The 17,124-nt window shown below is 37.7% G+C and overlaps 1 protein-coding gene across 2 annotated transcripts in view; it reads left to right on the top strand.

Annotated features, from left to right (window-relative positions):
* Nucleotides 1-17,124, top strand: part of DPH1 (diphthamide biosynthesis 1) — a 149,536-nt gene that overhangs the window by 81,606 nt on the left and 50,806 nt on the right. For both annotated transcript variants that reach the window (XM_072429230.1, XM_072429236.1), the window contains exon 5: nt 10,631-10,785. In XM_072429230.1, coding sequence (XP_072285331.1) covers nt 10,631-10,785 — 155 coding nt within the window. The remainder of the gene's footprint in view (nt 1-10,630; nt 10,786-17,124) is intronic.

The following is a 17,124-nucleotide window of genomic DNA, read 5'->3' as shown; positions in this document are numbered from 1 at the left end:
ATGCAGACTTTTTTCTTGTTAAATATTACATTTACTATTTAAACACATGCATAGCAAATGCTGTTTCTGAAAAGGACATCCGTTATGAGAACCCTTAGTGTTTGGCTTATCTGGTTAAAGCATGCTCGTTTGCTGGTTTACACCATTTTCTAGATTCCTGTTTCATTCAAATTTAATACATTTATTACATTGCCCCAGGAAATTCAGGCCTTACCTCTAATTATTGTGCACCTCAGTGGTGAGAACATAACAGTTATCATTTCTAAGACATAAAAAATTGAAAAGACAAATAGAATAGGATAGGTTTGAATAAGCTACTTTGCAAGGACCATTCCACTCCATTAACTTGCTGTTTATGCAGAATGCCATTGACAATTCCATTTAATTATTGTATTTCTAGTTCTGTTCACCTGTTAAGGGTTAATGACCATCTACCTGAGCTCCGCACTGCCCTCTTCTGTAGTCATAGAATTGTGCACGTATTTTCCTTTCCCAGGACAGAGAACATCTTTTGGGTCAATAGCTTTGATTCAGTGAGTTGATCGATATGTCAGATGCAGGAATGCAGCTTCACTTCTCTGACTATTCCTCTTCATTACTTGCCCCCATGGGTAAGATCTATCACAAACGCGCAGCATGTGTCACATAGGAATAAACTTGGCTTTCATCCATCTGCTGCCAACTGTCCTCTGTCTTTGTCCATCTTGAACTGTCTCAACTGCAGCTACAGCACTGTATGTGCTTGGTTAGGTAAGGTTTGCATTTATACTGTATTGGAACTTCTAGACAGTTTCCAGGAGCTAGGTAGAAAGTTCATAGGAGAAAATTACAGCTGCATTACATTTTTACCTTGTTATTTCAATGAAAGCACATGTTTCCCGGCTCTCTGAAAATGCTTGCTGGATTACTTTACTTTGTCCACACCTGCGTCATAGTACTCTGAGTCCCTCCACCTATTACAGTATATGGTTTTGTTTTAACTTTCATTACATTAGTCTATGTAAAAAAATGTATTAAACTTTGCTAATCTGTTACAAAATTATGTTTAAAGTGCATTTGGTCCTTAAAAGTACACAATGACACTTTGCATGACATAGATCCAAACATGATGACAACTAAGTCACACTTGTTTTATCTGGTTTTTTTTTTCGTATTGGGAACAGAACTCTCAACCTCTTTTTTATTTTTTTTATTTACTCCTGAGGAGCCATTTAAATAATGTTCAGGTGTCAGTGATTCCCTGCTATAATCTGTTAATGGGAAACAATTTGCATTGGTTGCTAGTTGGGGAATCCCTGCTATACATTTGTGGTCAGACTGCCATCTTTACAGACCACTTTAAAGGTCCTTGGTTTCATCCAGCTAGTTCTGCCAAGTGGTGTTGGCCCTAGAATTATGCGGTCACCATCTTATGTTAGTCACAGCTTAAGGAACCCCTGGCAACTATTGAAGGCACCTAAGTGTTCCATGGTTCCCTGGTTGAAAACGGCTGGTCTTGATTTTTACTACTGAAAAACAGTTACAATAACCCCAACTCTATTATATAGAAAGTGAATTTACGTGTTGTTGAGGAAAGACAACTTATGAACTGTTGATGGGTTTGATATTAAGCTGCTAGTCCGGGGACCCCTGGCTTTATTTGCAGCCTGAAGTAGGTGGAAAATTCTGTATATGGGAGACTTTGTTACTTGGTCATCCTCCCATGTGATAGTACTGGTGTGTGTTTGGTGATAACTAAAGAACCCAACACTGTCACGTGGTTACAAAGAGGGTTTTCAGCCTTGTGTTGACTCCCAAGTCTCAATGCAGTTTCTTCTCTCTGCTTCCAGCAGCAAAACGGGGGTGCAGAGCAGTGAAGTCAAGGTGCCGCTAGGTATAGCAGCAGGTAAACTTGCAGAAATACCCCTTGCTGATGGCAACCCCTGGCTAACAGGATATAGTGCTATGGAAAATCAATATTTCAAGTACATGCAAAAATCCACTAATAACAGATTTTGTACCTTCAGCATGCTTTTACAATTTTGTAATTTGACATTCAGTGCTTTATGTAATAACCATAATGCTGCATAGGAGTATAAGGAAATAAATGTGATATAGCGATTTGCTGTTTTCATGTAAAAAGCAAACCTGTCACAATGCTGGATAATTTAAACTGAGAATGTTGTGAAATAAAAAAAAAAGCCATGATGTGCAAATTTACATATGTCAGCATCTGAAATGATGTGCCACTATTAACTTTTCTTGTAAAGTCAAACCAGGGCCTACTTGGTTGGGTGAGATTTTTAACATCTCAGAATATCACTGTGTGATGCCAAAGCCTATTCTTTAAAACCGGTTGAATACTAAAAAATGGACTTGATTAAGTAAAGCTCTCTAAGACTGGAGAAGATAGACTATCACTGGATAACCTGGGTGAATCAGCAGACCTGGAATGGATCTGATCCAGGATTTAAAGCATTTTCCAACTAATAGAACATTATGTTTAAGACATTCATTCTGGGTTTGGAGGTTCACCAAGGTTTTCCCACATTAGTCTATCTTCCCAAGTCTTTAATAAGAGCATAAATCAGGGCCATTGAGTGTGTCTGTCTCTTGAACAATTATTATTATTAATGATAATCAGGATTTATATAGCGCCAACATAATCTCCATCGCTGTACATTAAATAGGGGTTGCAAATGACAGACACAGGAGGGGGAGAGGACCCTGCCCACAAGGGCTTACAATCTAGGAGGTAGCTTACAAATCTGCAAGGTTTGCTTGGCATTGGGCGTTGCAAAGGGCAATCACATGCTTACCCTTCCAGTAATCTTTGTGTAAATTCTGGAATCCATAGTAAGTAATGAGTCTGATTAAGCTGCCTATAAATGATTTGGTTACTGTTTTTCATAGCAAAGGTTGCATGGCTGTCAATCTGCCTTCGAAAGGTGTTTCTTTCCTTTACTTATTTGCCTTTTTTTTTAAATTAAAAAAAACTGAACGAAGGACGTTTGCTTCCACTTGAATCAATCATCAATCAGTTTCAACATCTAACCACTCAAAATAATTTAAAATAATTTACAGACAGGTGAGTTTGTGACTAGAATAATTTCATCAGGAAAGAATATGCAATTAGAAAGACAAAGGCATTTTCTTCTTCTTGTCTGGCATTATACCCAGAAAAAGAACAGAGGGGCTTGGCAGACCTCTTAACAAGCTTCCACCTTGCTTTTCCTTTGACTTATTCTCCCCACCCCTCCTTGCTTTTTGGTTATTTTTGGGCTGATTCCATCATACTCGGACTTCAAAGTTCGCCACATCTGGGACATGCCGACAGTTTCCATGGCAACAGAATACTAAGTGCTGTAACGCCTTGAGATCAGAATGGGGCTCCAACCGGCCCAGCGTACTGCACACTTCCTACTGCGTTATACAACCAGCCTGCCGGTTCTGCCCAGTAAACCACCAGAGACACCGCAGGGGCAAAGGTCTACAGGGGGACAATATTCATGGGTGGGGATAGGCTAACACATAATAAAATATAACAAAAAGAAAGTCAATCACAAACAACACAGCAAAGAAATCTGACTTTTATGCAGACAGTGGTTAAAGGATAAACAAATGACATGCAAATGTCAACGATATATGGTCCCTAATGCTGGTAATAGAGAGCAGATGCTGGGTAGATGATATCAGATCACTTTATCAAGAAGTAGCTTTTTTTAAATAAAAATTGCATGTAGTTACAGCTCCCAGTAACACAGGAACAATAGAAATAAAATTCCAAACTTCTTCCCAAATGGACATTTGTTAAAAAATCTTTCCATTGTTTGTAAGGTCATCATAATCAATGGTTACATAAACCGAGATACAGGCATAGACTCCAAAAGTTTTATTCAGCCACAAATGTCAAATATTGTTTTGCCAATTGTAATTCTGAGAGCTTCAGTTGGCAGTGAGAATATTTGTGTAAGAATGATAGTGGGTCATCTTGAAGCATCTCATACTAGGAAAATGTTTGGGAATTTGTATCTGGTAGCCCTGTAGTCTTACAGGTCAGTGCAAAAACTTTAATTTATGACTATGTCTTGTAGGATTTAGGTATACCTGCATGTATATGATTATTATAACAGATATGTGGTGTTACGTATGTGAATTGCATTGAGGTTTGGAGAGTAACGAACAATCTGCATAATGTTTGCAGATAAGGTTGCCTGAACATTGTGATTACATTTTGTTGAGCTTGTTCATTTTCTAATGCCTGATTCCTAAAATTACCAGTGTTTAATGACCCTTCATATAATATGTGTGATATGTGTACAATACATGGTGCTGCTGTATGAAGCTGCATTTCCCTACCCATTTACATAGAGAAACTCCTAAAATAACTTCAGGTCTGAAGGAACTCCTTCCAAAAATTATGATATTTACAATTAACAATATATTAGCATTCTTCTACACTGGAGTTAGCATTCTAATTAGCAAAACTATTCTTAATATCAGTGGTTATGTATCTAAAAGATACATAAATTGGTCATAAGGAACTTCTCTCAACCTCAGGAGGAGCCCTTTGTTTTCACAGAAACATGGGTGAGAAAGAATGGTATGAAATAACCAACGCGCATGAGATGATGGTTTGGCTTTTCTTGTGTCTATGATGGAGTGCCAGAGCTGACAAGGATTTGGACAAGTTAGAGAAATCTTGCCCTGATTACTTCTTTTGCACCCCCCCCCCCCCTTCCTCCCAAGCTGTCTGGCTTTGATGAACTTTTAATGTAAACCCGTTTGGTTGTCTACTCATATCTTCAACTTCTGAGAGGCTGTAACATTCATACCCATAGAAAAAAGATGACTTTCAGTAAGAGATTTGCATTTTTTTCCATCTATTGTAACAAATGGCTTAAGGCTCCAGATGTAGATAGAAATAATTCTGTCTTGTTTGAGCCAAGAAAATAGTGAGTTCCATTGCCACCACTCAGCTTTAAGAATTGCAATTGCAAGAGCCTAATTACTGCAATTGCAATTGCAATTGCAAGAGCCTAATTCCTAAAAAGGAATTGCAAGAGCCTAATTACTGATGGAGAGGTGAACCCAATGATACAATGTGAAAGGGGCATCAAAATTACAAATTCTTCTTCCAATCAAACAGATTTCACAGCTACAGATGTAGGTATTATCTTGATTGAATCACATATAAAACAGGAGAAACAAAACCGGGACATTCAAGACTTTTAATTGTTTTGTAACTAATAAAAGTTTTTTTATGTAATTTATAAGAGTAGAGTTCATATTTATTGGCATTGAAAGTCTCGGTTTTGGTTTTTCTTTGTTTTGTGTATGGTTCTAATTGGGGATGTGGCCTTGAACATCATTTGGAGGGAACATGGTGTTTGTGTGAGTTATCTTGATTGAACCAACATTGACTTATTATGGTTATGTAATATTGGGCACTCCATATGGAATAATTAGGTGCCAGTCTGCTCACACAGAGGGCATAGGGGTTTGTTATTAATCTATTGCTGTTATTTTAGGAACACTTACTATATTTCATATTCTAATTACTGAAAAATTAGAGCCTCATATAGGATAAAGTTAAAATGTTTGTGTTCATAATAGCACAAATACTCTCAAAGCGTGTATGGTTTGCACTATAAGGAGTGCATACTTCAGTGTGTGTTTCAGAATAGTGTTTTCTATCATATTTACATTCGTTGATAACAAAAGAACATACAGAAAGTTTTTCTTTTTTTCTGTCTGCTAGCAAAACTCCTACAAATGAAATCATTCTACTTTTTTCCATCAGTCTGTAACTGTGTGTAATCATTTTATGTGTCTGCACGTGAATGTAAAATTCAAACACCTAGGTTTGAAGCAATAAATAATGAGTGCTGATACAGCAGCTAATGTCTCAATCTTTGACGAAAATGTTACTCATATCTGTACAATACAGACAGAGCACACTGGAGATTAATCCTGTGCTGTGATAGCTCAGCAATTTCACTTGTTCTCCCTATGTGTACAAATACTGACACAGATGAACCCATGGCTTGTCAAACTTTGCTTTAATTTAAAGTACAACTGCAAGCAGATATAAGTAACCTCATTTTAAGTGTTCATTAAGAAATAAAAATATGTAATAAATAGTATAAGTACCCTAATCTGATCTTATATCTGCCTCCTGTGAAGAACGCAGGGAAGGCTCCATATTTGTTGTGCTGCTCCATAACTAATCAGTGCCAGGCTGGGGTGGATCATGAAATTGGATGTATTGTTCAACCAGTGTAGTCTCCGGTGTGGTCTAGGATCTGGCTGTGCTGTCTGGCAGGGTTACTTTAACAAGTAAATCTGTACATGCATGTATTTGAGCTATCCTTTTTTTCTGCCTGGAATGTGTGTTTGATTCTAGTGCTGTTTGTTTTTTAAAGGTTTTTGGCAAAACATATGAATTCATGTTCAGTCCCCGAGTTAAGGACATCCGATATACGGACGACTCCTAGATAGGAACGGGGCTTACCTGCTCTCTCGTATGCAGGACAGAGTCTTGATGGGGGGAAGGGGGCAGTTTGCATGAATTGCAGAAGAAATCTTTTGCTAAACACAGCTGAGGTTGTAGGTGATCTTAAGAGCTGAGCTGATCTGTAACATCTTGTAACTCTTTAATGACCAAGACAAACTCTGCAGTTGTTTCTTTTTGCATATCAAAGCACAGCTTGCTCCAGAAGTTAATGAATGTCTAGGCTCCATAAAGTTTAGGTTTTCTTTTTTTTTTTTGTTTGTGATTAACTCACAGTGAGGATTTTATACAGTAACTGGCACCACGCTGCCTAATAATATGTTGAGACAAACATCTGTTCTAATTGCATTTATTAAAATAATGAACCTGTTCCAACTTACATACAAATTCAACTTAAGAACAAACCTACAGTACCTATCTTGTATGTAACCCGGGGACTACCTGTACTTAACAGATTTGTATCTGCCCCCTAATACTCCTCTACATATACCTCTACAGGCATCAGCAAGGAAAACATTTTTTTCTTTTGCTTCTGAAGGCTAAAGGGAGTAGGAATGGTGAGTATGAATGGGAGTAGAAATGAAGTATAGGAATGGTGAGCTTGTGGAGCTGAAGAGGTAGGTAGGTAAGTGCCCTGCATGAGTAAAACACATATACTGTACTCTTCAAGCTCCAGCTTTCTGTAAACCAGACGGTTGAAACCAGAATTTAGGTAGCTTTCAAGACAAACTGAGGAATAACTATCTTTGCTTAAACAAGCACCTTCATACCAGAATGATATTGTACTATTTTATTAAATGCTTCACATCTAATATATGAAAAAGACATTTTAAAATAACTGTTAAAAATGATATTAGTGATTGGGACATCTATGTTAAGTGCAAATGCCCTTTTTTATCATACTTGCCATTGTTACGAGCAATATGTTTTTTCTAGCTTTGTGCTCTGTATGTTTCTTCTAAACTATCTTGATGTGTGTTGCCTTGACCCAGGTGCTACATTTGTGTACAAATGGTATTGCCATCTAGCTAGCGTCTTACAATTCTCAGTGTTTACAATGCATGCTTTTGTTGTTAACAACATCATGGCTCTACACCATTGGTCTTCTTTGCTTTTCTGTTCGGTTTCTTTGTGATGATGGATGAATCGGTTGGAATAATTTTTTTTTTTTTACGACCTAGACATAACATGCAGAGATCACAGAAATTTTTCTGACATTGGTTATCATAAGTTTTTTTTTTTTTCTCTTTAAATACCATAATTTGTTGCATAGTATAATTGCTGTTTTGTTACTTTTATGACTACTAGTGAAAACTGCTTTATTGATTGTATAGTAGATCGAGTTAAAAGAATCATTAGGCAAATGTCAGCCCTTGCTGCAACAGTATTTATATGTAACGCTACGTACACACGTGCAATAATTGTTGTTGCAAAAGGAACGATTGATGACCAATCAATAATTATGCACGATTTTATTCAAATATAATCCACCAATAATGTACACATACTGGATTTGATCATTTGAATGATACAGGAAGTGACTGACATGTACAGGAGAAAGTTTACCACAGAACCATCCACAATCATGGAACAACTGTACACACAATACATTACAAACAATCATCGCCAAATTAGATCTGCGGGGACGGTTGTTCTTTTTCAGCGAATTTCTTTGTTCGCCGACCAGTCGTTGTGCACTTTTTTGTTAAAGATTATCGTCCGATCGGTCGCCAAACGTTCGCTTCCAACGACAAATATTGCTCATGTGTACGTAGCCTTAATTAAACAAAGATTTTTTTTTTTTTTTTTTTGTGCTACCAGAGTATAAATGCAAAGCCTAGCGTTGCTGTTATGTTTTTGGTGCAAAAAATGTTTTGATGGTATGGCCAGTGGTTCTGTTTAAATTGCATATAAAGCACATACTCCAGCAATCTGCATTCTCTCTACTGCTGGACTACATTTATATACTAAAACATATTTTTACTTTTTTAATAATATATAAAAACTTTTATAATTTTTTAAATATCTACTGTTTTTGGAATTCTACAGGCTGGCAAAATAATACACCGGGTCCTCCTAATCTCTTATCCTGGTAGTCAGTTGTCAGTAATGTGGAAAACAACACTGGCATGGCATCAGTGTTGCTCTCTGCATGATTACCCCCTAAATTTACAGTATTTCCTTACTTTTCTGGGTTGAATAACTGGGAAAATTTAGCCTAGGACACTAGAGACTTCTTGTAGAAGAGAAGATGTGTTGTGGGACACTTCACCCAAGAGAAGAAGAGTATTGCTGCTAAAGCTGGGGGAGCTGCAGTTGAGCTTTAAAGTGTACCTTTTTGTAGTTTTGGATAAAATTGGGGAAGGTTTTGCTTTCTGTGTTACTGCTGGGGTGGTTTAGGGAGTGGACTGCCCTCACTAAAATTTAGTGTAGCTTGCTGTTGTCTCTGCAGGGCAAGGAGTAAAGAAACATCACCCCAATGAGACACAGGAAACAAAATGGTTCACCATTAGCATGATAGTTGACTTCATTAAATAAAGGGCCATGTTAATTTTTTACAGGACAAGTTGCAATTACTACTGCTGCCTTTCTAGATTTAATAAAACATTTGAACTGCTTTGGTTTTTGGCAGGATTACATAAATTTTATTTCTTTGGGCAAGATAACATAGACTAATGTGTCATAATGAAAATATATATAAAATGACTATAATAAAACTTTGTTTTCCATTTCATATCATAAAAACTGACTTCTGATAGTCTTATGATCCTGGCTATCTCGTTCTGATAAATTCACAAATAGTCTGCTGGATGATTTTGCTGAATAAAACTCGGATAGCATCAGCCATTCTTCCCCCATCTATTACTAACATTGACTTCCGTTCTAAGATAGGAATCCTATTCTCTGCCTCAATAGCAATAGTTGCCCTACTACTGAAAATCTATTATGTTTGTCAGAATCATTATTAAAAAAATGGAAAACTGTTGTATTTTAGCCCTGAAAGTACTTTCGGGTGCTTCTGTGTTTAGTATTACTGCTTTTAATGAGGCCGGTATGGGAATGACAGCTGTGCTAAAAATGTACACGTCTCTTTATGAACGGGATAAAGATTTATCCAAAGTTGTTAACCTTATTAACAAACTGCCCTTTTAAGCTGATTTGTGCTTCCTAGTCTTTATGTTACTGGCCATAATATACTTAGTTTTTACATGTCAATCCACACCATTTTCAAAAAGTTTTGTGCATGATTCTTCTTTGAAACAATAGAACTTGTCTTGTATTTCCAGATCTATTGCATTGGAAGCATTTCTAAAGCAACAATTTCACAGCCTATTGAAAAGCCCTAATCACATTTATAATTTTGCCCCTGTTTGGCTCCAACTAGGTGTGTCCAAATTTCTTCCATAAACCCTTTCAGATTTTTTTTTTCAGTTGCCATTGTTAGTTGGTCAAAGAGATAGACTCACAAATGCCTTTCTTTTGGATAAAAAATGTATTCTTTATGCAGTCCAAAAATGATTAAGACTTTTTATTGCATGTGTATGCATTAAATATAAACCTTAAGCAAATGTCTAAATGCATCTTTACCAATAATGGGGCAAGGATGATTGAGAATAATACAATTTGTTAGAGCTTTGTGATTTGATGGTAGAAAATCAAAAAAGACAAATAATTAACATCATCTGTTGAACAAGTGATCTTACTGACAACAGTTTGAATGAATCAAAGTAGATTCTTCAATGGACAGACAAAAAACATGTTGGGTTCTAAAACTTTGAAAATAAAAATTAATTAAAAAGCTTTCAGGACTATTTGGGTTGGTTTAATCAATTGACTTCCTTACAACACAACACAAACCAGTTTAATTTATGTGTCCATTACTTTTGCAGTTAGACTACAGCTCATAAGTTCTCTCAGCCATGGAAAGGCATTTTGTAGGATCTTCTAACGTTAGATGGAACCTTAGTATTCTTTTCTCTACAAGGAACAGCCCGAGAATTGAAAACTTTGGGAGATGCGTGTAGAAAGTTTTAGGTTGACCCTGAATCCTAAAATAAAATATGAAGCTGTATACAGATGTTAGTCTACTAAAATCAAATATATGTGTATCTAACCTTTCTTTTTTTTATTACACAGTCCCTATTGATGCCACACATGGGATAAAGATGTTGTATGTCTTTGTGGATATTAAGATTGATACATCACATTTTGTGGACACAATACGTTTCAACTTTGAACAAGGAGCCTCGATTGCGTTTGTTAGCACCATCCAATTTGTGTCTGCACTACAGGTAAATCTTTAGCTATCTCATCATCTCAATTAATCCTGTAATAAATTAGATAGACTTGAACAGACTCAGTGCCCAAGAATTATGATGGTGGCAGCAGACCTGCAGGAAGCAGTATAAGTGCTTTAAATGCACCTCTGTAGCTGCAGGTACTGTGGGGAAATACTCTAAAGCTGAAGTCACGTCAGAGGAATTAAAACATCTGTTAAATAACTTTTCCTATGTTGCAATATTATGAAGCCAGTTTTTTCATTCAGTCCAGGAATTTTACAAACAGGTAATTGATCTCCATAAAAATGGGTATGTACAATGACAATTATGTATAAAGGACAGTGGATGTTGTGAGGCTTTCTGCACACGTAGTAAAGCCCAAAAATATCTGTGAGTAACAGGAAAAAAAGGTAAACGTCCATCCTCAATTTCATAGTTCTAGGACCCCTTCAATGTGTCTTCTTTCTACACTGCAGTGTCCCTATTACACCTAATAATCTTGTGCAAATATAAAATATACGGAATGAGGGCACTACACAGACTGTACAGAGACTGCATTGAACATACCCTGTAAGAACATCACTTGGTGGCACAGTATCTGCATTTAGGTTTTCTACCCCCTACTCTTGCTCCCCTGCCTCTTGCCCCCTTACCACAAGTAAGAACAGTTTTTCTCCCCTTAACTGTTAGTATCTCATCTCTGTTTGGCTGTAGGTGATAAATGGGTAGCTGTAAAAATATGCCAAGAGGCCCACTTCACCAAAATGGCATGGGGAGATTATTGCTGGTCATTAAGCTGCTTCTGTGATCTATCCTGCACAGCAGTGACATAATGATGTTATGACTTGTTTGCCACAGCATATAAGTTATAGTGATATGACTTGTGCTGTTGGATGTCCTTGGCTACCCCCCCCCATCTACCAATATAAATTTATTGACGGGCCATGAGCCTCCCTGTGTGCCTTGCCCATTCACACCTCATGTAAATCACCTGCCGTAATCCTGCCCATCGTCACCATGTCATAAGTCATCTCATGACTTGTAGTTCAAAGTAGCTGAAAAGGAAACTAATGTTGCATTGGCATTCTGATTTACACGTACAAGGTATACACGTCTTTTGTTAACAAGTAGCAACTTAAAGGGAAAAAAAAAACAATTGTTTTTCTTTGAGGTTGGGTTCTGGCAAGGGTAGCAGAAACATTTTACATTGGGCCCCTTTACTTAAAATTCACCTACCTGAGGCATTTGGAACCCTTAAACCTGTGAGGAGTGGGAGTCACAGGTTCTCCCCTACCTAGAAAAAAAACATTTTCCATTGGGCCCTAGACCAAAAAGAGTGGCAGAAGAAAAAAGGGAATCCTGTTTAAATGGCTGACATTGATGTAAACCTGTTGCTTTACCTTGTATGGACCTTCATTTAAGGAAAAAAGATAAAATATTGTTCTGATATATTTTTTTCCAAATGTCAAATGTGTCAATGGAGTGGGTCTGTCAACAAAAGGTTCTAGGCAGATTTACACATTCAATCAAATCTAACCTGTTTTCAAGGTCAATATTTAATACTGCAGTGCTAAAACATTTCATTTTTTAAACTTTATTGAAACGGCATTGTTGAGCTTTAGCCCCTTGATAATGTAGTTTAGTGTGATGTTGATTCTCAGAATCAAGGAGAGAAGACAGCTAATATAGGAACCTAGAGTGTACAACGTAATATAAGCAGAATGTAACTGACATTAGGTAAACACACCCTTGCAGAATAACCCGTGTGTTGGAGAAGGAGTTGCTTTTACATTCATTTAGCTGGGTTTTTGGTGATGATCTGCGTCTGCAGAAATGAATGAGTTAAGAGCCGTGGCAATGTAGATGCTTTTCAGGGATAAGAAGGAGAGAACATACAGACCTTCACATCTGAGCTTGCCACGCAGTGAACATTTAGTGATTAATGTGTTCAGGAAGAATATTTGTTCAAGCCTTTGGAGGCCGCTGAAAACCAAATAAAAGGGCCTGTGAAAGACATGAACAAATGATCCAAAGTATGGCCAGGGCTAGGTTTTGTCAAGAACACTAAGCCCATAGTACACAATGCCTTATGGCCCAAGCTAAATACATGCCTGCTAGGCGTCTTCTGACCCTGTAAGATACCTAATGGTGCTGTGCTGTTTAGTAAATAAGGCCCTTGATCTCCCAGAATATGAGCTAATATATCAAATCAAGCCTTTTCCAGGAGCCAGCTTTCTTCATCAGGGAGGTGTCCACTTTGATACAGTTCAGAACAAATCAAATGGCTATATGGTCTATCATAACACAAAGGTCAGAAATTTCCTCTATATTTATTGTATATCTAGAGAAATAATCCATCCCATCTAAGGCATTTGTCACCAAGTCCGAGAGAAGAAAAATTGTCGACAGAGATACGACCTTTCCAGATAGGTATTGCAAAATTATAAGAAAGGTATGAGGAACAAAAGAAAACTATAAAGTTACAGGAGTAAAATGCTGCCTCTAATTGCACTTAAATTTAAAACATTTGCTAGTTTTAGACAAAGACAAGCCTATGTAAAAATGTAAAACAAAAAGTAAGATTTCTGTATGGTTAAATGCTGTCTAACATTAAAAAAATAGGAATAAAGCATGTATATAGCATGTATAGCATATATGTGTGTATGTATTTATGTATATATACTCACAGAGATAGAGAGGGACTGGCAAATCAAAAGCAATCACTGCAAAAAGCTATTAACACAAAATAAATATTCTGGGTTTTCTCTCATAGGGGTTCGGTGTCATCATAACACAAGTCTTAGCCTCCTGGCCCCTTAAACTGTAGACTTTAACTGTAGAAGACCTTCTCCCATAGCAAAGTTTTCACACACCTTGCCTCAGGTTCAAACTTCCCCTTGTCTCAAGGACATACTCTTTTTTCCAGGCGTTTCCTAGTCTGTCGTTTTCTGACTTGGAAGAGGAATGGAGTGCCTGGTCCACTCATTTTTTCCTAAACATTCCGGGCCTGGATCCCAAATAAAGGCCTGCAAATCTGCAGCAGCATAATTATTTACCGTCTTATCCAGGCCATTTATTCTCTTTCTCAAGTGAAAATGCTACTCAAATACCCTCTGACTTTCACACCTCTCAGTATGTTAAATAAAAACAAAGTTATCATCAAAGTGGTACTGCATGTTTTTGGGATGTGGGAGGAAACCAGAGTACCCACGGGAAACCCACGCAAATGCTGGGAGACCATGCAAACTCCATAAAGTAGTGTCCTGGCTATGATTTCACCTGGGACCCAGCTCTGCAAAGGCCAGAGTACTAGCCACTGAGCCAACCATGTTGAAACTCCATATGTCATAATTGCATAATTTGACATCTTTTGATGCAGTCATAGGGGGACCTATTTATAGAGATTGCCCCATTTATTTATCTGGCGATCAGCTACCTTTTAGCCTGATTACCACTTTTATAGGTGTGTGTAAACCCTAGCAATAAACGTCTTACTTGCTCTCCTTTGGTCTGTTCAGTATAAAGTTGAAGTTAGTGTTTCTAAAGTTCCAAGACATTTCTTATTTAAAGGTGGCAATAGTTATCCAAGGGCAGGAAGTGTGTAACTGGAAGGGTTCCCAAGGTAAAATATTGAAAAGAAATCATACAGCCGCCGCATATAAGGATCGTTAAGCTGCAATGTATTAGATTTTAGTCTTGGGGTTGTAAACAGTTTAACCATTTTCCTACTCTATCCTAAAAACATTGTGGCTTAAAGTGACCTTGTCACCACCACATCCTTTTACAAAAAAAAAGGCCCACCCGCAAAATACATTTGTATTTACTTACCTTTTTGGTGGCCTGTATGAGAAAAAGCTGCTGCCTTTCCAATCGTCAGCTGCTACAAGCATTTGACTAGTGAATGAGTCAAATCCTTGCTCCCTCCGCTGGTGCAGGCAATTTTTACTTATACAGTGCCACTGTAACCACATCACTCAAACCCCTAAGAGGCCACAATGGTAATGTGTACATTATAGTGTTTTATAGGTATGCCAATTCTAAATTTTGCAGTGTTGGATTTAGTATACACACAGTGAAGAATTAGTGGTGATAAGAGTTTTTCCACCAACTCATTTACTTTGTTGTATTTAGTTTTAGTCTGCGGTGCCCAGGAAGGATTTAATGCTGATATTTTATGGAAAAGTGCACTGATCATTTGAAATTAAAGCTGTTGAAATCACTGAACATAAGCATTTAACACTTTTTACATAGTTTCCTTGCATCAGGAGAACAGCCACTGTTGGAGAAAAGTTTTTGAACCCTAAGAAATTATCTGGATCTCTGCATGGCTGAGTTTTAAAATGTGATCTCATGTGCATGTGCAAGTCATAATAATACAGTCAGCTTCATTTAACCAGCACCTACAATATTTTACATTTCTTTATGGAACAAATGGCTTGATCACTCAAGCTTGTTGATGGAAAAAGTGTGTCAGCTCCTATAATTTAGCAACTAGTGGAAAAAATCTCAGCCAAATGCTTTTTGTAGCTGCTAATAAGATGTGCTTGGAGATGTTGTGACCATTTTCTGTATTTAAAACAGTTAGGGTCATGTATATGTATTGGGATTTCTGGGTTAATTTCTCGGATCTTTCACAATCGTTTTCCAAGGACAATTGGGTGAAAGATGAACGAACAAGTGCTGTACATACATCGCCATTCTGTTGTATAGAGAGGGGGGAGAACGAGCAAGTGGCACCCCGCTGCGCTCTCCTCCCTTCACTTCCATTGTGGTCCTTCGCCTTCTGTCATTCATGGATCCGCCACAACAGATCAATGAACGCCATCGGACGGTGTCTATAAGCTCTGTCTCGCCTAAGATGATCCCTGCAGCTCATATGTGTGTACATAGCCTTAGTCCACATCACAGCATTTCATTGGAATTGAGGACAAGTCTCTAAGATACTTTGCTGTTAATTACCAAGCACAGCTCAGCATAGTATGCTGGGATACATAGTGCACCTCGTGTTCCCCTCCGGCTAAAATATATATATATATATATATATATATATATATATATAACTATCGTACAGTTTGGGCTTACATCGTCTTTAGTGTTTTTGAAGCTTATTAGATTTCATTATTTAGGGAATTATATAAATAAAATAGTTTACTAGGACAGAAAAATTCTGATTTATCTTTATTTGCTGCTGTTACTAATTATTCCACCCAGGAAAAAAAAATTGTGTTTCAGGGGTGGATGGTGTTGCAGTAATACACCTCCAACAATCTATCTCTCCTTGGGTCTGAAGAACCTTTCATACATTTCTTCATCCGTGTTGATCCAAATGATAACGACAAAGACCCTGGCAAGCTAGGAACGAGTTGTTGGCTTTAAAGAAATGTATCTTTCCATGGTCTTAGAATATTAGTTTCACAGTTTTGGAATGGTCTGGCATTCGACCCGTGGTGGTTGCATTTTGTCTGCAGAGTATAAAACGAGGACACTGTGATCATTTTGTTGTTTATTTCCCTGTCCTCCCTGTCCTCAACCATCTGTTTTAAAATGGATGTTGACAAATTCCATCCGCTGAGCAGTAATCGCTACAACATCACTCGATAACTCTTTCATTTTTCATACTGTAGAGGAGAGGGAAGAGGAAATTGTTTACTCATTTAATCACAAAGGGAAAACAGAATCCTTTGATCTCTCATTACGCCATCCCACTCACTGGAAGCCTCCACGGTTAAAAGACTAGTTAAGTCCCAGGTCTCTGCCACTCTCAGAAAATTAGCAGTCCCTTTGGAACAATTAAGAGGATCCTGGAGACGATGGCCCAATCATGTCAGGAATCCCTGCTCCTATCAATCCTAGTCTAACTGTTTATTCAGTTTTCTGTGTCTTTTTCACTTCATCATCCTCTACTAGCTTCAAATAACCGTCAGGCTGTGGGAATGTGTATTATAAGAGCTTCATCATCCCGGCATCTTGGCCTTCGGATGTTCTCTATCTTACCAGCGCGAGCACCTCTATTATCCTTATATTTTGTCCTCTGAAATCAACCGATGAGTCCTGTTATCTGTTTTGAACAGCAATTGCGGAACTATCACAACATGTTGATGGATGCTTCTTGGATTCTCTGGGCTACCATGGGGAATGGCAATGATCAAGAGGAAGAAATATGTCCAAATTTAGGGTCAGAGTTAAATTTAGAAATATGGTACCGTAAGACACATTTCACCATTTTTCTTGTATTTGCTACATGAAGAGAGGGCGGGTGAGTTTCCAGGGAACTAAAAGTGCTGCTGGTTTTCCTTTTTAAATTTTAGCTGGAGCTGAACTCCAGGCAAACCACTAGTTACCCCCCCCCCC

The sequence above is a fragment of the Pyxicephalus adspersus genome, chromosome 1 (assembly GCF_032062135.1).
Source record: "Pyxicephalus adspersus chromosome 1, UCB_Pads_2.0, whole genome shotgun sequence".
NCBI lineage: Eukaryota > Metazoa > Chordata > Amphibia > Anura > Pyxicephalidae > Pyxicephalus > Pyxicephalus adspersus.
Note: the sequence above shows the minus strand (reverse complement) of the source record. Positions and strands in the feature narration are given on the sequence as shown.